At 28.8% G+C, this 24840-nt stretch overlaps 1 protein-coding gene across 4 annotated transcripts in view; it reads left to right on the top strand.

Moving 5' to 3' along the window:
- The window catches only part of LOC123294647 (G protein-activated inward rectifier potassium channel 3-like), a 39571-nt gene extending 20973 nt beyond the window's left edge, over nt 1-18598 (top strand). For 2 of the 4 annotated variants that reach the window (XM_044875744.1, XM_044875746.1), the window contains exons 2-7: nt 13080-13194; nt 13256-13499; nt 13994-14328; nt 14405-14546; nt 15637-15891; nt 18288-18598. In XM_044875744.1, the coding sequence (XP_044731679.1) occupies nt 13080-13194; nt 13256-13499; nt 13994-14328; nt 14405-14546; nt 15637-15891; nt 18288-18505 (1309 nt within the window). In that variant the 3' untranslated portion in view covers nt 18506-18598. The remainder of the gene's footprint in view (nt 1-13079; nt 13195-13255; nt 13500-13993; nt 14329-14404; nt 14547-15636; nt 15892-18287) is intronic. The other 2 variants (XM_044875745.1, XM_044875747.1) reach the window with 1 other exon arrangement.
- Nucleotides 18599-24840: the final 6242 nt, after the last annotated feature.

Raw genomic sequence — 24840 nt, 5'->3', positions numbered from 1 at the left:
TGATTCAACTCCAGGTCAAAAAGCTAAAGATTGCGATCTTTAATTTATATTATTCTTATTAAAAGTATCAATAACCTCGAATCTCTTAGCCCTAGTTACGCCAAAGCCCTGTATAAGGAAATGTAAATAAGCAAAAATTAATATATTGAATGTGACTATGCAAAATTAATACAGAGATTAAATTACAGCTGAATTAGTGATTTTTCATAGTTTGAATGCCCGAAATATATATTAACTGTTACACTGGTCAAAAAAAAAAACAACTTATGTAAACTCATGAAAGAAATTGCACTGACATTAAAAAACGTTGACAGTGGTAATAATTTTACGTTTAAGTTAGCTTGGGTTTTTTATGGACACCAATAAAAAGACTTAAGCTCAGTTATAATTTTATTTACATTGAACTACTTTTTCTTATATATTTGAGATATACAGCTTCTCTTCTTAACGCAAAACAATATCTCGGTATCAAACCAGCTCCACTATCCTTGATAACGCTATTCCATGCCCGCAATATTCTAGCGGAAAGTTCACCGTGCTCATTTCTAACGAATTTCATACTTCGAGGCCAAATTTTAAATGTGAGTTCTGAATATATATTTTAAAGGATATTTTAAAGCCAATAACGTGCAAGGCTTCAATCATATCTTTTACAAGTGTTTCATAGTTTTCATTTATCACATTTCCGAGAAACTTAGTAAAAACATGTACCATGAATTGATTTCCAAGCCTTACTCTCTTATTTATCCAATTTACAATTGAAAGTATTGTCGTTAATCAACTTTCGTATTTGAGGCCCTATAAAAATCCCTTCCCTAATACATGAAACAACAAGCACATTATGAGCATATCTCAGAAAATCGAGCTAAATCAGCCGTGAAACGTCTATGGTTATAGCCACCGTGTTCTTCTTGATTTTACAACTCATAATCACTGGGCAAAAAATTTGTTGACCAGTGTTATTGTCAGAAATTAAACTTTACTAGTCTTTGACTAATGATTTTGGCTTACTTTGGTTAAGAGCATGGGCATTAAGGGATTAGCAAGAGATTCAGATCATTTTCTATGTTTTTAAACCCGAAAAATCGATTTTTGATGGTTTTATTCAAAATTATAAACCAATTCAATGGGTAAAAAGGCATAGCAAATGATCTGAATATCTTACTGATCCCTTCATGTCTTTGCTAGCGACGGAAAAACTAAAAGTTACGGGGCTCTAAAAGATGCAGATATCTATTTTTTTTAAATATGCAAGTGACGCTTTTGTGCATAATAGTCCAAAATAAACAAAACTGTATACGTAATAAGGTCATTTTCACACTTCCCTATAAAAACAAATATTTAAACTAAATTATCAAAATTATATATGGTGCGATGGTCTGGTGTTGAAAAACATATCATATTTAAATTAGGGATACTTTAAATTATTTTTTCAAAATAGATTAATGAAAAAAATATGGTTCAATATTTTAGAAATAGATTAGACAATTTTTGTTGATAAAATGCCAATCGAAGATATTTTTGGTAATAAATTTATGCGAAAAAAAAATACATTAATTTAAAATAAACTTTTTACTGTTAGTTATCAAATTTAGAAATCGTATTAGAAATTACGTTGTCTGTCTGTGTCTGTCTATTCACAAGGTAGTGCGAGATAAATTTTTATTTTAGAATCAATTTAATTTAAAAGAACTCAAGTAGAGATGTTATAAATTTACTCCTAAAATATATACAGTCAAACCTGGGTAAGTGACAAAACTCTATAAGTGAGAAACAGAAACCTCTGTAAGAGAGTCGTTTTTCTCACATGGACCTCCGTTAGTAAGACTGCTACTTATCTATACCTCTATAAGCGACAGTCGAGCTTTATTTATTTACATTATTTAGGAGGAACTATAGCTACAATAGCTACAATCATATTACATTTTTTTTGCATTCGTACTTGCTGTGATTTGTTATTTCTGCGTACTTCTATAAGAGAGAAATGCTACCCATGTACCTGCATTAGCGAGAAACTCGGGTTAGTGATAAATCTCTATGAGCGAGAATGAGATTGTGCTCCCTTGAACGCTCGCTTATCCAGGTTTGACTGTATCAATTAATAGTTTAAAGTAATGAGAATCGATATGTTAAAAATGTCCGATGTAATTCATTGCTTTACAATATTCCATCACCAGAAAGGTTTAAAATAAGAAATATTGTGCAGGTCAGCCGCACTTTGCCACAATTTTTTGCCACAACTTCCGTTTAAAGAAGAATTCTTTCTCTGGACTATCCAAGAACATTACTGATATAATACTAAGCTTCTTGGTCTCTTATTTCTAGATTGGCTTGAATACAATAATTTGGCGTCATATTACTTACTCATATTCCGAATATTGTGACGAAACTTCGTCAGATACTATAAATATCGTCAGAAAGTGGTTCATATCGGGTTGTGCCTTTATAATGGCTCAATCAACCGGTCAAATATTCCAAAATTTACTAATAAAATGAAAAAATAAATTAGTTTTCCATTTTACCTTCTCTTCATTTAATAATATTTCACGTAATTGATTTTGATAGCATCGATGATTAATGGGTCAATCTTGATTATTCAAATTTTCCGACCGTGACAATAATCGGTATATATCGATTATCGGTTATTTTATTACCCTATACAACAACCACACTGTTTAATGTGGAGAATTTAGTTCGCTATCGTGTGAATAAACACGGGTGTTCTTAATTTAACAATAATAATAATAATAATAATAATAAAATTGTCTTTTGTGTAATACAATAAAATACAAAATATATTTAACTTGTGTGTTTGGAGCAAGCACAATGTTGCATATTTTTGGATGCGTCAAATAGGTATTATTATTTTAACAAAATGTTTATACAAACTTTTAAACTTTACCTTTGCTATTAAAAACGTATATAAACATTTACCAAAATGTTATTGATTTGTAAAAATAATTAACGAAAATAATATATATAGATTTTTAAAACATTTATGCAAATTGTGTATATTTTTGTAAATTAATATTTCAAAGAAAGTTTATACTTGGTAATTAAAAACGTTGTTATTTTTTAATTCTAAAAAACAATTTGTATACGTTCACAAAAAAATTTCTAAAAATATTTACGTAGGTATTCTTTCTCAATATTAAGAACGTCAATAATTGGTTTTTTTATTTATTAAAGTTTTCTTATAACACTTCCGTTTTTCTTGCTAAATAGTAAAAATTATTTCAATATTTAAAACAAAAATGAAGCGCTCATATTTAAATATTGTTGCTCTTCCGTTTTTATTGTACTTCCCTGTTTCTGCAAAAGCAACGCAGTGACTACCCATTCTTTGGTGGAAAACTGGAAAGAGTAAATTAGAACTTCAATATTGATAATTTTAAAATGAATTATTTTCCAGCGCTTTTATAAAAAATACAATAATTTATAGAACTCAACATTTCTCAAACCAATAATTTTTAGACAGGTAACTGCGAACCTTTTTTAAGTTGGTCTGACAATTAACAAGTAAAATCTGAAACTCGAAAAGCTTTGGAACAAGTGTCCTACAAAATTGTATATACTCTTTTTATGCCTGTAACATTTATAAAATTATTATTATGCGGAAAAATTTTTAAATTCAAAACAATGTGAACGAGTGTAGAAAACAGCCATTTATCGAAAGTCCAAAGAAAAATCCAAATTTTGCTAATCGTTTTAATTGGTTATTGGTCACATTCATTTTTAATTATTGATTGTAGTTGGTCTTATTCTATAAACATTTTGCTTGAAATGCCCCCACAGAAAAAGAAGGAATTCTCTAGGATATTATTAATACTTTTCGACAACTCCTCTTTCTTGTGTGCTGTCGAAAAATGAACGTGGTTTTCTGAAATTAATCTTCAGGATACTTTGAGCTAATATTTCTTCTCCAAACTAATCTCGCAAATAAGTAATTGTGAATTTCGTTGGTAAATCTCGTTGAAACTTCACCAGTGTCTATATTTTTTTGAGACACTCCATATTATTATTGGCCAAAGAGTACTCGTACATATTGGTGTATAGAATGTCTTTAAATATCTCAATTTGTCTTCAATTTGTTTCAAAATTGATATTTGGCAAGAATTTTCGAAATTGAGAAATATTTATCTACTTATATTATTTATACATTTTATATTATTTATATTAACATTATTAATTACTACAGCATAGGATCAATTTTCATGGCCAGTTTTTTTGAATATAATCGTATCAATAAAAATCTGGCCCTGTGGAGAAACCTAATATTTAAAAATATTAAAAACTCCGATGAATTTACCTACCTATATGGATTTACCCGCATAAAATTATTGTACAACATTTTTTACAAAAATTCTACTAAGAATAAATTTTTTTTAAGAATAATAATTATAAATAATTAGCATATTAATAAATAAATTCATAGAATAAATAAACTATAAATATCAAGTTGTTTTTTTTTTTGCTAAGCTATTGTGCGCCATGTGTACACAATAGCTTACAATGATAGACAGTTTGAGTCATTCATCCTACATTCGCTTTGCGCCGCAATGTATATACTTACCTTGTTTTAATTACGTCATACTGTTAAACGTTATCATATAATTATTATATTATCATGTTTAGTTATACAATACTATTTTTTATTTATAATGTTACCAAAAACAAAATATCCCATCTATAAGTTTATGTATGTGTTGGTCTAAGCAACTTTGATTCAAAATTTATAACATGTTCGTTTGAATTAGTCCACAGTATGTAAGGTCTCTTTTTTACTTTGTACCACATACTTATTACTATATACTTTTTTTTCTGTGAAAATAATCGAAAATGTTATTACGATATTCTTTTCAATACGGTAGTTGCCTGATGTCGAATTTGCCATATTACACATAAAAATGTAAAACTAGACTTGATACCATAACAAAATTTGAAAGTGAAATTAAAATTGATTAAAAAACCAAGAAGTTATGGGCATTCAAAGATTGATTGCCAATCTCTTTTAAGCAAAACAAAGTTTTATATGTATCCTTATACTGATAAAATTTTTAACATGTAAATCCCATATGTTCTTCAAATATAATTCTTCAATGGAATAATTTACTATGTAAAAATCGTAATTTTCTTAGAATTGATTTAGAAAAGCAATATTCATTAATTAAAAACATGATAAATATTTTTCTGGAAAGAAAATAATGAATAACCGTACTCGTTTTTCCATAAAATGAATCATAAAATAAATGAATCTCAATTTTTGCCAGTAAATAGTGTATTTCTTCTAAATAGTGATTTTCCCTAAATCTCCAGACTGAATATTTCGAAAACTATGGTATACATCGAACAGATTTACTGTTGATTTTCGTCTTTCGTCTTGTATTTTCTCAAGCTATAACATATTTTATCGTCAAATTGAAACGGAATTTGTAAATAGTATAAAGTCACTTATTGAGGAAATATCTTAAGAGGCAAACTTATATTTAATGAATATCATTTTTCTAATACGACGATAATGAAATAAGAAATTCAAAAATAGCCAAAACCCACAAAGTCCGAAAACTGAATCTTTTTGGAGTGTTTGACTATCTGACTCATCCTTTTGGTACGATTTTTACATCTATTCTTTATACTGGATTTGGGAAAAAGAACAATTCAGATTTTGATTCTATTTTTATTATTTCATTTGCCCAAGATACTTTTCGAATGGATGATAAGAGAATAAACTATCGCAAATAAACATTTATCATTACATTACGCAAAAAACATATTTAAAAGCTATTATTGTATTCTATTATTATGAGGTACTTACAAACAGGAGCGTTGCCAGCCACTATATGGGCCATAGGGGGCGGGGGGCAACCTGAAAGATACAAAATATAAATTATAAGTAGAAAATTTTAAAGGGCGTTTATTGCTACAAAAGGCAAAAACGTTTTTCAGTATAGTCACGTATTCCAATTAAGGTGACGGACACACAAACTGCTTTTATACTGCAAAACACTCTTTTCTCAGCGTTTTCTTTTAAATAATCAGTTAACAAAAATGCACATAATTAATTATTATTATATATTTCAACTCAAGTGACTTGTCAAAATTTAGGACCAAAAAAAAAAGAAAAGAAAATGGTAGTGTTTTAAAATTATACCCATTTTTTCCATTAATTTACCTGAAAATGTAGTTTGATTAATGACAATAAAAGTTTGAAAGTGAAATGAAATTTTGTTATTTTTTAAAGCAATTGAGTGAACTTAGGGGCGGGAAATTGCCTCTATCTGCCCCCTCTTGGCGACGGCCATGCCTACAAATTATAATTAGTGAAAGAACAATGGTCTAATTTCAATATAATGGATCTGATGAAAGTTTAATGTGAAAGATCATAACATTGTTAATATGATTGTTTATGTCATAAATAGAACATTTGCAATATAAAATAAAAGTGTAATTGTTTTTCATTGCCTTCTAACCCTTAGTCCACACTCTCGTGGAGTCAAATTGACTCTCATTGATATCCAGTCAATTAATACACATTCTCGTGTCTCGCTCGATTCCTTGATATTTCGCGAACAAATGGAAACTTTATGACAATTCATTGCCAAGAAAATCATTAAATGATAACCCCAAAGCACTAATTCAGAAAATTTCAGTAGAGTGTATTTTAGGGCGTCAACAGCTATTTGGTCAGGGGTGGAAGGACTCCGATGAACAGAAAATAATATGGTTGTAAACGATATCCGGTAAAGTTAAAAGAAAACTATTTATTCTTCGAAAATTATTGGAGTAGTTTATAAATGTTTTATTGATAAGATTGCAAGGGACTGATCTATTAGTTATAGTAATTAATTTTTAAAATTTTTCAATAAATGACAATTTTATTTTTAACTATCCTCAAGCGGGAATTCATTTATTTTACGCAGTTCCTACATAACAAATTTGTTATTGTTATTATAATAGTAATCAATTAAAACTTTGATAAATATTTATTTTGGACTATAAAAAGAATAAATATAAACAATTTTTTTATGCTCGTATACAATTAGATATTAATTCAATCATCAAATAAATTTTATAAATATAATTAAAATTTGTGATGCAATTTTATAAATAAATAAATTTATTATTTATTGTAAATGATTTGTTGCTTTAGTCTTGAAAAATTACCAAACAAACTGGTTATTATTATAAAAAATTATGATAAATGAGAATATTATGATTATCGGCTATAGCAAGATAAATCCGTAGGTACTCTAACCACAACAAAGAAAACTAAAGAAACTTCGATGACCTGAATAGTAACATGATTATGTATACACTGCATGTCCTCTTATTTAATTCTCATTAGGTATTTAGTACACTCATCTTTGGTTTTTGCCTCTCATTTTTTGCTTTTTTGGTGATATGATATGTAGAATCCAATAAAAACGTTTTACATCTCATCTAATATGAGTCCAACAAAATTTTATGGACCTTTTTTCCAAATAAAAACATCCCTATTATATAAACACACAAAGATATAGGGATTTATTATAAATGTTAGAGTAAGGATGTTTGCTTGTTTGTTTATTTGTTTGTGTGTTTGTTACGCTTTCACGCAAAGGATGCCGAATGGATTGGCATGAAACTATACACGAATATAGCTCATACATCAGAATAACACATGAGTTATAATTTATAAAAATATATTTAAAAAAAGAAAGAAATAAATAAATAAAATTAAATTTAATCTGACCTTTTTTTACTCTCTCTATGATCCCCATTTTGAACCATAAATCAAAGATTTCTGTACAAATTTTAAATAGTAAATGTCAAAGAATTCATGGCCTTCTTTTCTGATATACTCATTGAACTACGTTGTGAACTATGTGCTACGGAAGGGGTATGAGTGAGATCAAGAAAGGTGGATGCTATAAAGCGATGGCTTTTACTTTTAAGCCCAGTGAAGCGAGCGGGTATCAAGCTAGTTGCAAATAAATCTATAACTATTTGAAAGAGGTAACGAAAATAGTTTTGTTATCGAGTTAAAGAACATACAATTCTCTATAAAAAAGTTCCTTACCAAAATTTTGGTGTTTTTATTATGAAACTTATATAAATCAAAGTCTCTTATACATGATACTTTTAATAACTTTTGTTATCTAAATATATTATACCACTTAACATATGAGGACGAGACTGTGCACGTCAATGGAAAACGCAAATTACGTATTTTCAAACAAATAAAAAAAATTGAAAAATTACAATGAAGCCGGGTAGCTACTCTGGATATCCAAGATTTCCGATCTAGGACGTAAACATCTACGCCACTCCTGCTCTATGCGAGTGACACCAATTATATGTAGCCTTGTATAATAATATAATAGTACGACTTGTATAATAGTACGTAACGTTTGTGTATATACACAGACATACAAATTGAATAAAGAGGCGAAGAGGTTACAAATAATTGGTGTCACTCACTTAGAACAGAAGTGACGGAGTTGGCTACGTCTTAGACCAGATATCTGGAGTACTCGAGTTATAGCCCCGGCTTCTGTGTATTTTTTCGTTTCTATCTAACTGTACAAATGAAAATTTTAGTAATTTTCTCCATGAGTTAGGAAAACGCTATCAAAGACTTTTTTAAAATATTGTGCGATCATTGTTTACAAAATCGATTATATCAGGGAGGGACAGCTGCGCTTCCTAGAGATTCAAACTTCACTCACTTGCTTTAAAAAGGTAAAATTTCTTATGAATTTAAAATTTCATTCCGCATTCAAACTTTCATTTTCATTAATCAAACTGCATTTTCGGGTAAATTAATGGTAAAATATTTTTATCATACTATTATATTTTTTCATACTATTTTTTGACTTGCCAAAATAATAATTAGGTGCTAGTCTGTGCTGGTTTGTTTGGTAAATGTTGCTCATTTTTATTGACTGATTATATTAAAAAGAAAAACCCCTTAAAATTTTGTACTTATAGTTCATATTTCAGGTTGCCCCTCTCTGGCCTATTGACTGGCCCCTGATATAATAGCTAAAAGATAATTTCTATCGATCAAATATGATTAAACTTTATTGCTAACACTATAAACTTTAATTTGTATACACAATGAAAAATGTTTTCAAGGTTGATGAAAAAAAAAAATTTAATTTTAATTTCCATAATTTTTAATATTTATAATTTTTAATTTGAATTTGTGTTTCATCACAATGAAAGTACAATGGGTAAACGGAAAATTGTAGACACAGGACAAAAAATTTAAAATAATATAAAAATTATAACATTGTTTCATTTTAATAATCCTATTACATCTAAAATGTCTATTTTAATACTAAAAAAGTTCACAAATTGAAATACTTCAATAATCTTTTTTCGAAGAAAATTTTTGTTTGAATTGATCAAACAAAATCAATCAACCTGTGTTAGTCATGTACAGCATTGTAATAAATTAAAAAAATATAATTCGAAATATTGAGTTTTTGTTTGGATGTCGTAACATCTATATGAGCCAAATAATTTAATATTATAATTAAGAAAAAAAATCAATGTATTTATAATTGTATTAGTTCATGTAATTATTAATATACTTGTAATTAGCTATTACCAGTACTTAATATCATTAATTAGTACCATAATTATTATTTATCATTGTAATAAAGTCATTAAAACAATCTGGAAATTAAATATTAAATAATACATAAATTATCAACGAAAAATTACTTTTCTTATTCTTATATTACTATATTATTTAATTATAAGTTAAAAATTTATGTGGGCGTAAGTAGTCTAATAATACTGAACAAGACCATTATTGTGAGAACCGTTCTTTTTAAATTTTTAGCTGCATCGCCAGAATCGATTAACATCTACTTTTCACATATTCTCAAAAGAAAAAAAATCGACTCTCCGATACTGCTGGTTTTGTCCGACTTAAACCAAGCACATTCAACAAACGTTCTTTAAACGTTTTGTAGTAAGAAAAGCCATTTTTCTGAAATTCTTTAACAATAGCTACGCTCAGGTAGCGTTTTGACGACAAAAATTCTGTTTTTCTGGTATTTTAAGCGGTTTAAGTGGTCTGGTGACCTAATACCAGTACGGGAAGCATTTAAAATACCAGACAGGTTTTCTGTCGTCAAAACGCTACTTGAACGTCGCTATTTTTAACAATTTCAGAAAAAATATAATACATTCCCGGACTCCTATGCTTGCTCATAAATTTAAAAGTAGTCCGAGCCGAGAAGGCATTGCTTTTCCTACTAAATACACAAATTACTATTACGTAAAAAGTCTTTAGAAAAAAGTAATTGACTTTTGAGCATTAAAGCTCTTTAATGACGTAACTTTAGATAAAATATATTTGTGCAAAACATTTCGATGAAAACATTTCATTCATCGCAAACTAATCAAACATTTCATTTTTATACACACACAACTTTTTTATACAAAATACTTTGTTTGAAGAATGTGTATTAGTTCCTATTAAGTATATTTAAAAATAACTTTAAATCAATTTTGAGTAATTTAACAACGGTTTTCGGTATCAACTTGCTCTAGAAATTGACGTCGAGTATGTTTAGTGACAAATACATACTTTGGAAGGAAATACGATAGAAACATTTTCTGTAAATTATTACTTTTTCGAAAATTATTTAATGTCAATTTAAAAGAAAAGTTTTTATAATTCATATGAGTTTATTTAAAAATTTAAATTATTATACCTACATAAGAAATCAATTAATTTGTCCCAAACTCTCATTTTTATTTAATCGTGTGGTTTTTCTGTATTATTAAATATTAATTATGAATAAAATCAGGAATTGATTTAAATGAAGCAATTCTGGAATCACAGTTGTAAATGCCAACACAATATTTAAACGCGACTACGAAAGATTATTAATCGATAACAGTAGGCGAGATAATAAACTAGAATCGTCTAGTATCGTAAACTAGAATTGTCTTGTTAAGCTTAAATTATATGCAAATTATAAAGACAACGGACTAAACGACGAAATCACATATGTTGTGTTGCATAAATAAAATAGTCTATTAATACTTTTTTTGTTTTATAAATATCTTGGCTTTTTCTAATGACTAAAAAAATTCAGACTAAGCAGGAAATTTAATATTTGTTTTTTGTTTAAGTAGTTAAGCGAAATTCAAATGAACTAATTTACATAAATATCTTGAACTAGTAAAACTACTCCATCACCTACACAAATCTTTAAAATAAAAATTTGATGGAACGCGCTTTTTTGGTCTATCTCAAGTGATATTTGACTAATTAGATATGCAAATAAAAAAAATGTATATTTTCGTTTTTTATTATTCTGATAGAAAGCTACAGTTTTCAATTCGAAAATTGACACTAATCTAAGTATGCATGTGATTCATGCAAAAATTTTTATTTTACTTTTTAGTGCAATCAATGAAATTATTTTCTTCTGTTTTTAATGTAATAGTTAAAAAGCTTGTAAAACCAATTTTGTTTTATACTTAACCATCAACCGAAGAGTTGAAGCTAAATAAAAGCTTGTAGTGGCACGCTTTTTTTAACTACCCATTTTCTCGCCCTGTGAAATTCTCTTACTAACAGGAAAGTTATTTAACCACCAACAAGTTATAGAAATTTTCACTTTTAAATTTTTTTTGTTCGAAGGTATGTGCTACAATGCAAAAAAGGAATTTTTCAAGTGCTCTTTTTGAGTATACAAAAAAATGGCTTAACTCTCAACATATCTCAGATATTTCAATATCCATTTTTAAATTAAAAAAGAAATTAATATAGGTAAAAAATATTTAAAAATATGCTAAATAGAAATTCTAAAGAATTTTTGAAAAAATTTAACATTTTAGAAATTATTAAAATGAAATAAATAAATTATGAAATTAATATGATTTTTATCAAGCTTTGCAAATTATTTTACTCAAAATGTAATTTGCAACCTTTATTTGTTACAGAAATTTCAAGGAAAATTTGTTAGTTAAAACAATACCGAACTCATTTTTTATGAAATAATTCTTTGTAGAATAAAAAAAATGTGTTCTAGTATTTCATAAATTTTAATAGATCGAAATTATAAAAAAAAGACACGCATTTAAATTAGATACTCCTGATTTCAGTAATTTTAACTTTTCAAGATCAAGACGAAAATAATTCTTGTATATGTTTGTATTCAAATAATTAATGGCGTCTGCACCTAAATTTAGTAGACTGATGATGTTACTTAGTGTTTATTCTTAGTTATTTTTAGTTATCTTTACCTAATTACACGTAAAGTTTCGATGAAGTGTGAATTTGATTTGCGAAAAAGGATAACGTAAGCGAAAATAATAAAGAAATTATAGGTATATTATTTTCATGATATTGATATAAAAATGTTAGCATTAACTTCTGCTTTTTTCGAAGGAAACTCGAATTGTTTTTTTCCTTTATTGTTTTTACCATTGCCAGTTTTTCTCCATTTTGGTTAAAATTTCACGCGGGCTCTTTATAACAGTGATTTGACTCCTTATAAGTATATACCCTCTCTAACGTCGATCTTCCATTGAACTGGTTTCATTTGGATAGATCCTAGAGTATAAATTTATTTATTACGAAAATGTATTGGAAATCTATCAAAAGACCTGCTAACAGTAAGAAACTAATGAGGAGAGGAGGAGCTCCCTAAAAACATGCCTTTCTTGATTTGGAAAACATACCCAGATTAGGATTATCTCGAAATAAGATGGATTTTTTAATAAACTTGACGCTTTAGAAATATTAAGAAATGCATTTTGGAGATATTAAGAAAGCCTTGGGTTTTCTTAAATAGTTGAGTATAAGAAAGATCTGAACCCTCTGAACATTTGTAATGTATCCTCAGCTAATTCAGCTAATTTGTCATATACCTACAAAGTAATGGGAATTTAATGTCTTAGAAATTTTTCCATCTTAATAAGCCTGAAGAAACTTTAGATTACGTGTTACAACATCCACTGCAGAAGGAACAGCTATGAAGAAGATTCTATTTTTAATTTAGTCACCAAAATAACTTCTTGAAATAAATAATAAACAATTCAAATGACTTTTCTTTCTGTTGTTTCAGATATAGGCAGTCTCGATTTTCCTCAAGGCGTGTTCGAAAACGGGTAGTGTTTAAGCATGGTGATTGTAATATAGTACAAGGAAATGTAGCAAAAAGACGAAGAAAATATTTACAAGTAAGTAGAAATGACAACCAGCAATTGTGAATTTTTTTTTAAATTTTTGTTTATTTTTTAGGATATTTTCACAACCCTGGTGGATGCACAATGGCGATGGACGTTATTAGTATTTGCATGTAGCTTTCTTCTATCGTGGTTAGGATTTTCACTTGTTTGGTGGATTATAGCATATACTCATGATGATCTTATACCAGATCATTTACCTGGTGGAAATCATTCAGCGGAATGGACTCCATGTGTCACAAACATACAATCATTTACCTCATGTTTCTTATTTAGTGTGGAAACGCAGCATACTATAGGTAATATAAATTTAAATCCCTACTCCTTTGCGTCGAGCAGTCGGGTAAAAATTAGATTAAGCTTATATTTTATTGCCAAATTTTATTATAAAATCTTCTTTACTTGTTTCTATATATTGAAGTTAATTAATTTCCTAAAGTTCTTATGTCTAAAAAGGTGCCAAACAGTCTAAAAACTGGATGAATGGTTAAAGTCTAAAAACTGGATGAATGGTTTTACAATTATCGCCTGAATTTTCTCTTAAAACCGACTACCCTATAATATTTCAGATGGTTTCTTCGAAAATATTTAGCCAAATTAATTTTTGTAGATTTTCTACATGATTTGATAACATGCACGGATATCTTTGCTTGAATATACCATTGTTATTTTTCTTCTTGGTCTGTTTACTCTGAAACCCGAACTCCAGAAAACTAAATTGCAAAACATAGATAAAAATGGTCTACAATTTTTACGAATAATTTTAATATAAATTTTTTGTTTTTGCCTTTAGGGTATGGTGGACGTACAACGACCGAAGAATGCCCTGAAGCCATATTTGTAATGTGCTTACAATCAATTACGGGTGTTTTTATACAAGCATTTATGGTGGGAATTGTATTTGCAAAATTAGCACGACCTAAAAAACGAACAGAAACCTTACTATTTTCACGCAATGCAGTAATATGCCATCGTGATGGGCAACCATGTTTAATGTTCCGAGTAGGTGATATGCGTAAATCTCATATAATTGAAGCTCATGTTCGGGCACAATTGATACGTCATAAAGTGACACGTGAAGGTGAACAACTGCCATTCTACCAGCAAGAGTTAAAGGTGAGAACTAAGGTGTGCTATTCAACTTCGCTTCTTTCATTTCTTGTCGTAAGATTTTGTATAAAACTTTGATTTTTCTGCTTTTTAGGTTGGCGGTGATGGTGAAGAAGATAAAATATTTTTTATTTGGCCAACTACAATCGTTCATAAAATTAATAAGACTTCACCATTGTATAAATTGTCTGCAACGGATTTATTGACAGAGCGATTTGAAATTATTGTTATGCTAGGTAATAAAATCAAGATTTACACTCCAATATTAAATTTTTTTATTTGGCATTTCTTAACAAAATATGATAATACTGTAAAAGAGATAACAAGAAGTGAAATTAAAATTGACCGAGACATACGAATGATACAAGCATTTTCAGCTACTAATTAGGTAGATATTAGACAAAGAGTTCGGGCATAGTATATGAAATATGACGTAATATATGGCACGCTAAATTGTATTTTTTGCTAGAGATACAAATACATCTTCGAAGGCTTTTATCTTGAATGGTTGTTTTAATAGCTATTAAAAAAATAATTTTTCTTTGATGTTTGTTTCATGCATGAAATTTTATTAAAGCAAAAAAATACTATCGGTATTTCCTATTTTGGGAATAAATTAAACTATAATCCTGGCATGGGCGAGTTATTTTAAGTCGAAGTCACCATTGTTATAACTTTATTGTGTGCCATAAACTTTATTGTGTGTCTCTTTATCCAAGTCCGAATGCTCATAGGGGAGGGAGCGAGACAGGTATTTACTCCTCTACCTATCTCAGTTGTTCTAATATTATTGAGATAAGTAGAAAAAAAATGTTGTTTCTCTGTCTTACTCGTATTTTAGTTACAGAAGTCTGAGGGACTTCTCTAAGTCACGTTTGCCCATACCTGATAACAGCGCTCTCAGGATGTAAAAAGTAAGGCATAAAGTAAAACATAAATGAGCAACATAGGTCAATTGGGTCTTGTATACTTAGAACCCATCTTGTAAACCGTTAGAGATAAAACAAAAGCTTATTTGTATAAAATATTCCTTATAACAAAATAAACAACTTTTGTTTGAGATATTTTTTCGTAAACCTCACTGTTTATCCGAGAGCTGCATGTATGCATGCCTGACTATTTAAGAGTGGCTATCTCTCGTTACTTACATGACGTGAAAAAACAAACGATTCCGTAATCAACACTGTCTATACATGGTATTTCAACAATATTCTCAGTCAATTGTTTGTTTTCACTTGTTTTATTACTAAATTTGACATCTAATATGCGTTCCCCTTTAGAAGAAAACATTCAAAAATAATAAAATAATTTTTCTCATTTTTTCAGAGGGTGTAATCGAATCAACTGGTATGACAACACAAGCCCGTTCAAGTTATTTACCATCAGAGATCCTTTGGGGTCATCGATTTGATCCCATCGTTACATTCAAACGTGATTTAGGACAATATGAAGTAGATTATACATTATTTAATAATACAAAAGAAGTTGATACACCGTTATGTAGTGCCAAACAATTAGATGATCATCGTGCCATGTACAATAATAATAAAGAATCACATTTATTACGTGAGCATAGTGTTGGTAAGTTAATGTTTACACCATGCGAATTATTATATATTCATTTTCATTTATTACCAAAATGAAAATTTATTTATCATGTATTATAATGTTTATAAAAAAAAAAGAAAATTATTTATTAACGCTTTAAATTTGGATTAATTATTATTCAATTAACATTGTACAATAGGTCGTAAACACACACCTAAAAACCTTGCTAATTACTTCACTGTTGCAACTTTGTATAGCTATTATTAGTCGCAGAAACACAATACTAAAAAGTTCGGAAAATTTGAACAGTAAACTGGATTTGAATGCGGTTTTCGGCGTTCGATTCGTTAAAGCGTTTTGTGGCCTAAATTGATTTATAAGAAATTAAAAATATGCAATTTTAATAAATAATATGCATTTTATAACTGCATTTTAAATTAACCGTAAATATACTAAACCGAAATTCTCAATTCGATTAATAGTGTTGAAAATGATTCCAAACTTGTTACTCGGAGGTTTTTGAGGTCACAAAATCGAATATCGCGTCAGAATTTATCTTCCTGGTACCTGGTTCCTAGGGTAAACGATATCCCCGCCATCTTCTGGAGTTTTTATCAAACCTAATCGGTCCAAACTCGTCATTCAAGGCTGTTTTTAGGGTCGCTAAACACGAATATCGCGAAAGTATTGGTAACCAGATACCTTATGCCTGGGGTACCTCGTTGATCAATTCTTGCGATATTCGTGTACAGCGACCCTAAAAACCCCCGTGTAATTTAGTATATTTACGATTAACTAAAAATGCATATTATTTATACAAATTGCATATTTTTAATTTCTTATAAAATAATTTAGGTCACAAAATTTTGTGACGCTCTAACGAATCGAATGCCGAAAACCGCATTCAAATACGACTTACTGTTCAAATTTTTCGAACTTCATTGCTTCGTTTCTGCGACTATATGTGTTCTTTATGGCTTGTTGGGAAATGAATACAAACCATTTATTTGGCGATGCTGTTTGATATTTTCCTCTGCATAAAAATTTGTTTAATAGGATATAAAGAATCAATGTCTCAATGGTGATGTGATCAGTAAGTAGCTTGGGTTTGCGGCCTATTATTGATTAACCGCCCCTAAAATCTGCTTGCTATTATATTTTGGTAAATGGATTTAAAAAAGATTCTTAACGCTTAAGCAGCTATCTAAAGAAGAAGAGTGCAATCCTTTATACGTATAATAGTAGAAAGTAGACTTAGACTAATCTTATTATGGAAATTTCTGAAAAACTTTGTATAAAATGTTATACAAAAATGAATAATTATACTATTAAAGAATATTGTGTATGTCTTGCATATCGAAAATGAGTTATACCAGAATAGGGTCATCGGCACACTTGATTTTTTTATAACGTGCGCACCCTAGACAGCTTGCTTATTTATCCTAAAATGTCTTTTTAATCCTAATATTTCATATCACGATTAAATCAGACTTCAAATAATAAAAAAGTCGTTTTGAAACTAATTCAACCATCTGGAAGCTACGAAAAAACAAAGAAATATACAAACAGGTAGAGGCTTCAAACCTATAGCATCCCACATTTTGAGCCAGAGTTCAAGTAAAGGAAATCATGTTGAAATTGATGTATAGCGGTAGGACTTAAAAATCGTTCAAAATGATATTGACCAATCAAATCACTGCTGTTTTGAAAACAATTCGTTAAACGTTAATTTTAAACGCAAGTTCCGATTTGATTGGGTAAAAATTATGTTAAGCTGTATTATTATAAATAAAAATCGAAAGAACAAAATATTTTTGAACTTTTACATGAATCACCGATAAAAATAATTTTCCACGGTGATTATGAATGAGATATCAAATCAATTTAAGAGACTTTTCGTTCTATAGGGATTTAAAATATAGAAAGATTTATATATAAATCTTTCAAAAAGATGTTTCGAACTTGCAATTTTCAGACCTTAGTGCTTCGTCATTTGAGCGCAATACTTTCTGAATGAGTTAAATATATTTTCTTGAGTTAAAAGTGGGATCAAAATGGGATTGAAAAAAGTGTTCCTTTGATTTTGGGCTTAAAATGATTATTTGTTCAATTGATATTTTCCCATTGATTGTCGTTTTAAAAGTAATGATTGCAAAAAAATGAACCATAGTGAAAGCCAGTGTCATTTTAGTATTGCTGACCAGCATTCACTATTTTTAAAGATCCATAATACTTTTTTGGTCTGACCAAGAAAGATTTAAAACCAAATTGGCAAAAGTTCTCTTTATTATTGGTTAAAATCCAATTTTAATAAAATTCATTCTCTGGAATTAATTTAAGTAAAACTATACTTAGATTTATTTCGGACTTCAAAGTTCTGAGATCAAAGAAACGGAAAAATTTGTTAAATTTGTTTATGTTCTTTTCAGATCATCTCACACCTGGATTATATCATACAAGATCTCCGTCAAGTGATACATTAGATATAAGTAGCGTTGAATCATTATCATTAGATGAACATATAATAATGATTGCACCACCGTCTGGTGAAGGACATCACCCCCCACCACCGAATCATCATCCTCATCCACCAACACCAAAAACATTACAAGTACCAGCTTGTACAATAACTGGTCCAGAACAATAACCAGAAATGAGGTTAAGACACAGCAATGTAAATGAACTACCTAATTTAACACAAAAACAAAAAATACCTACTTAGAAGTATTATAAATCGTTTTTTTTGTAGGCTATGATTGTGATATGAATTTATATAATTATTTAAGTTTTCATTATTATTTTTAAGTATTATAATTAATTAATTAAAACAGTTTTTAAAGTAAAATTGTTTATGGATTTCATTATGTTTCCTTTATTTTACTTAGTCTAAGGTCACAGTGTTTTTTTAGTATAAGGTTTGCATCGACCGTTTTATTAATACGTTAAATATTTGCTAGTATGGAAGTCTAATAAACGTACGTTAAAATCAACGCTCGTGTGATCCTAGTTATAATTATCTTATCGGTAAAAATTAGAGTTGGTTGTCGTGTCGATTTTTCTTTCTTATTTTTCTGGTTGGTTAGGGAATAAATTTAAGGCCATAAAAAAATGAAAAGGTGTCAGATTATTAAGGATTTATAATGATTAAGGATTATAGGTATTAAGGATTTTGGATGGTTTTTCATTTGTTGACGAATATTATGTTTCTGTATTATTACACTTTATATTATTTGTGATATTAGGTATCACCGAGCTTTATAACCAATTTGGTAATATGTCTATCTTCATTTATAACTTATCCAGTTTGGTGGTTTTAATTTATTCTTGAGAAAAAATAAGCCATATGTTTACCAATCTTCAAAAACGTTGTTAAAAGTTCTAACACAGAGTTTAGGCTTACAATATTGTAAACTTTAAAAATTGATGAATGCTTGAAGAAATAGTTGGTGTTAAAAGCATTACTACCAAAAAATTTACAGATTGTAAAACTTTTAAGTATTACTGAAACGTATCTAAGTACACTCTCCGTTAAATTACCTTATTCCTTAGAATCTTCTCAAAAATGAACCGATTTTGAAGATCATGGCCTATTTTTTAATTGTTCTAAGTGCAAAACTCTAAACTCGCACTTGAAGCATAGCTAAAAACACTCCACATTAAATTTCCTTTCAAACGAAACAAAATAATCAAAATCGAAGCATCCGTTTAGGCGCTACGATGCCACGACAGACAGACAAACAGACACACTCACATAGCGGTCAATTTTATATTTTCCCCTTTTTTGGTTCGGGGGTTAAAACTTATTATAAGAAAAACATGTGCTCATACATGGTGTTTTTTTAAGTTGCCATAATAGGCGCACATCTTTTGCAGGCATTATACTTGACCTAAGTTTTCAAGCTCAATGAAAAGCTCAGCCTGTTGCATATGATACTATGCCATGTTTAAAACTTTTTGCTTTATTTTTTCAAATTCCTGTTTATTCGTTTTTTAAAACTTAATAAACGTCTATAACAAAACAAGAATTTTGTTACAAGTAAATAGTATTTTACTTATATTTGTCATAGATATTTTAAATTTAACTAACTCTATTGGATGCACTTGTTTTACTCAATTGTGTTAATGTATAATATGTTTAAAAAAACTTACCTGCGTTCCCGCCAATATGCAGACCACTAAATCAACTAAAAAAACAACTAAAAATGTTTAATCAAACAACTAAACCAAATTTTATGGGTAAAAAAGTGCTTTGAAATTAACCAGATAATCAAAACGAACTTACCCTTACTTTTTTATAGAGAACAAATAAGATGAAATAAATACTTTTGAATATAAATATTTAAGCATAATTCCACTTTAATTGGTATAAATTTATAAATACCTGCCACGATTATTCGAATATTGTGATATTTTACCTTTTTTCTGAAGAGTAATGTTCGAATTTCATGGTAAACGGTACAAGTATAGAATAAACTCCTACTACTTATTGCTCCTTGTCGGCTTGGTAAAATAATTTATGAAAATAAAAATTCCCAACATGCGTTTGTTCTTGTAATTTTACTCAACCCAATCAAAAGAAAACTCTTAATTATATAAATTATTCAATTAGCACAAAAAAAAAGTTTAATTTAAATAATAATAGTTTAAGTAGAATGAATAAACTTTATAATAAAGTAGAATTGTAGATGAATAATAATCAAGAATTTCAATATAATGCTGTTAGTTCAAGCTCCCATATCAGTAATAAATACGGCACAATTAAAAAAGTGAAAATGCTAGCAAAAAACTAGTCCGGTAGGGAGGATTTGGTACCATTTTCTCTCCAATAATACTTCACATACCGGGTGGAAATTTAAAACTTACTTTTACATAGTTTGTAGGTACATTTTGTTGTAGTGCAAAGAAAATAAAAAGACTAAAATTGGGGTGTACGTTATTATATGAATAAAAAAAAGAACTTACCGTTTCTTAGGACGAAAAATTAAAAAACTACACAGTAATCTGTTGCTTTAACAAAGTTCTTCTCAAAGTACTTGCTAGTGTCGTTCGTCACTGACAAGATGGCACTTCACTCTTTATGCACTAATCGCATGTGTGCATAAAGAGTGAAGTGTCATAATATTGTTACAGAGAAATTTCAATAGTGGACCTTATTACCCTCGAGTCCTTATTTGCCTCAGATATCTTACAGAATTCTAAAATATGTTTGGAATATTGTAAAACTCATAGACTAATGAATTTTGGATAATTTCTATTTGTTAGAATATTTATTTTAGAATATTTAAGAATAGTATATAGGAAGAAATTTAATAACGGAATATTAGACTCTTTTTCATATTTACACTGTTTATATTACATATTCTCTTGTTTTCGAAAAAACTAATAAATATGAAGATATAAATTTCTAAGTGAAATTTTTTGATCAAAACTAATAAAATACAGTTCTTTCGAAAATTAGACGTAATTTTCACACACAAAATTCTAATACTTGGTCCTTTTTATATTTCTAACTTGTATTTTACTATCATTTTCACCTCTATATTTTTCATTGTTTTATAATAGATATTTGTTACTGCTATAAAAGCTTAGACTATGCAAGTACTATATGTTACGTATGTGTATATATTTCAGTACAGGATCCATTAAAAATAATATCCGTTTAACACCATTTATCAGTTATTATCACACCCTACAATATCATTATCATTATCATCATCTTATATAACTGCAATTATTTGACTATTTATGTGTATTTATTTACCAAATAGTTTTATGTTTTATTATTTGTTTCCTACTTTATTATTTAATATCTAGCTCAAACATTCATATTAATATCTTTATAAATTATATTTTATAAAACTTACCGTTAGTTAAACCATGAGAAGATGAACAAGCCAAAATAGTTTTTCATACAATCTGTTGTAAGGAGATATCAGATTTCTGTCATGAAGCAGTTTTCGTTAGTATGAATTTTGAAGATCATTAAAGATATAAGCTTTAGTTACAATACCTACCCGGTTGCCAAAAGTTCAACGAGATTCATTCAGATACGTTCATAATTTTATCAGCTGAGTAAATGTATTCCGAAGTATACTATTGCAAATTACTTCAACTTACTGAGTTGTCGAGAGCCATCTGGGTTGGCAAGATAAATTTCTATCGTTCTTTCTTAATGTTGGGAAATCTTTCTCTAAAGAGGGCAGTATCAAGCTTTTAAACAGTTGTTTTCTTACCCATTTCCGAAATTTCTACGTATGTTTGTACAAAAGTTTAACGAAAGCATGCAGTCGATGATTTTAAATACTGCTCTGAAGAAAGATTTGATGATCGAGGCAACGAGAAGTTAAGCTTAAAGAAAATTAAAATCGGCCAAGAAATACGGATGATATAAGCATTGTAAAGACAGGTATTAAACAGGGAGATCCGATAAGGACAATGACGTCAGTGTGTCTATCAGCCATATGCTATAGCATAGCCTTCATATTGTATAACATAGATACTCCATTTTAAATTCAGTCTTGTTAGAATGAGATAAAAACAAAACTTTGATGGCTTTTATCTGGGTTGTTTTTATAGTTATTCGAAATTTTTCGGCTGTTAAAACAAAAAAATCATGCAAATACCCAATTATATAGAAAAATTTCAAACAAATTTCGGGGATGTGGTTTAAATAACATTCATTAACCTATTACCAGAAAATATTAGTATCATATTAGAAAATATGAGTCCTCTAGATATTCGGTCTAAGATATAAGAGTGACGGAATTGTTTACGTCCTAGACCGGATACCTAGAAGCCTGATGTTCGAGCCCTGACTTTTTAGGGCAAGTGGTACAATAAGTATCATTTATGAGGGATTTTTACTTAAAGTAACCAAAAACTTGAAAAAAATGTAGATATTTGATTTCATAATAAAAAAATGTAATTTAACATCCTGTATTTATAACAATGAATAAAAATCCAAAATCAAATTATGAATAGAGAGCCCTTTATATCGAGTAGTCAAGGTAACCGGACCACTCAGATACTATGAATTCTTTACCTACTATATCCTAAAAAGGTAAAACGAAAAGATCTTTGATGTTTTTTAATCTGACGATTTAATTATGGTAAACTTTATTTCCCATAAATTTGCTTGTTATTAAAAATTTAAGTTTTCTAGTTATTAATCGAGAAATTATTTTAAATTATAAAAACCGTTAATTAAGGAAGCCTTAATGGTTAACGTCAGAAAGGAAAATGCAATGGGACTTTCATCATAGAATTCCGTAATGGACACTCCGTATATATAAAATTTTAACTGTAATAAATTATAATTATTAACGTCACGGTAATTTGAATACTTTAATTAATATTATTATAATAATTTCATACAAAAAATTATTAATAAAAATTTTCGATAAAATAAAAACCCGTTAAAAAGATTTGTGTTATCAGATTATATGAATAATTATAGTGGTGATTTTTTAAATATTTATTTCGTTTATTATGATGTAATCATAAAATTTGAACAATTATCACACATCTGATACCAAAATATATCATGTAGTAGATATAGTGTATCCTCTCAATATGTATTTATCTAGATAAATACAAAAAATAAATAGTCTAGGTAATACAATATATTGTACACACACAATTTAAATTATTATAAATCTCGTGGGCGACGATGTATCTATCTCTATTGTATTCTATGTATAAATGACCAACAACAGTATAAAACGATGATTAATAAATGGATTGGGTCACTTCATGTGAACAGCTAATTCAAATACCATGCTGTTAATCGAACAAAGTGAACAAGTGGACTGATTTTGAGCAATAGTATATTGCACACCTAGGGAGCAAAAGTAAATAGTATATTACACACCTAGGAAGCTTCGCCTTGGGCGACAACAAAAATGAGATCCGAGTCATTCTTTACTTACTTCCTTCGTATGTATACTATTTTTTTCCCTTACGGAGGTGGAAAGTGGCACAGTGGGCTGAAAGTTGACATTTGCTGTACGAAGGTAAAAAAAATAATTTAACCACTAAAAAACCTTAAAGTTGTTGAATTCCCGCGATACTGTAAAAAAATTTTAAGTCTACATGAACGGTAAGAGTTTATAGGTTTGTAGTGAAAGAAAGTGTAATTTTTATTTCTACTGTAATATCTCTTCCAACACCTAATGCAACAATCAATATCAGGTTTGTCGTTTTTTTGCCTCAAAACGAATACATGAATGTTCAGTTAGATTTTTGGAAAATTTCTGCTGTTTCTGTTAAAAAGCTTGTTAAAATCACAACCTTTCCTATGATCTACGTGTTAATGATCCGAACTTTAGTCTAGATTTGGAGACGATCAATCGACTTCAAACTTTTATGGTAATTAAATGACACTGTATCCGAAGCGAGACAACAACCTTAACTTTATGTTTGTAAGTTATGCACTCCTGTGGAATATCTACGGTTTTAGATTTTACCTTTGGTCGGCCTTCTAAGGCCGCAAATGCAATATAGGTAAATTTAATATGGCTATAGCGAGATTTGCAATACAGAGATCTCCTAAAAAATCACCTAAAAATAAAGTAATTTCAACGGTTTATGGAAATATGAGATATATTATTTCCACAGACCTTGACGGTTGCAATAAGTGTTTTTATTGTTCCGATATAAAACATCTGATATGACATATTATTTTGTACATTATATTGAATCGTGTGATTATTTCACAGTATTCTTCTCTATAGCTCTCTTCATAACGTTGGTTGTCTGTGTGCAACGATGAAAAACGATGATATATTCTTAAACAAGAATATGAACGTTAAAATACTTATATAGGTTATGGTTAAAAGATACAGCTTCTATACCCTCTCGGTTCTTCTATCCTATAGAAACAGGGTGGACAACCTTAACAGAAGAGTATATGTAGTTAAATTGTATTTAGAAAGTATCAGCATTATATATTAAAGGTAAGGCTCCTGCATAAATTCTGAAAAC

The sequence above is a fragment of the Chrysoperla carnea genome, chromosome 3 (assembly GCF_905475395.1).
Source record: "Chrysoperla carnea chromosome 3, inChrCarn1.1, whole genome shotgun sequence".
NCBI classification, from domain to species: domain Eukaryota; kingdom Metazoa; phylum Arthropoda; class Insecta; order Neuroptera; family Chrysopidae; genus Chrysoperla; species Chrysoperla carnea.
The sequence above is the reverse complement of the archived record's forward strand: the minus strand, read 5'-3'. Positions and strand labels throughout refer to the sequence as shown.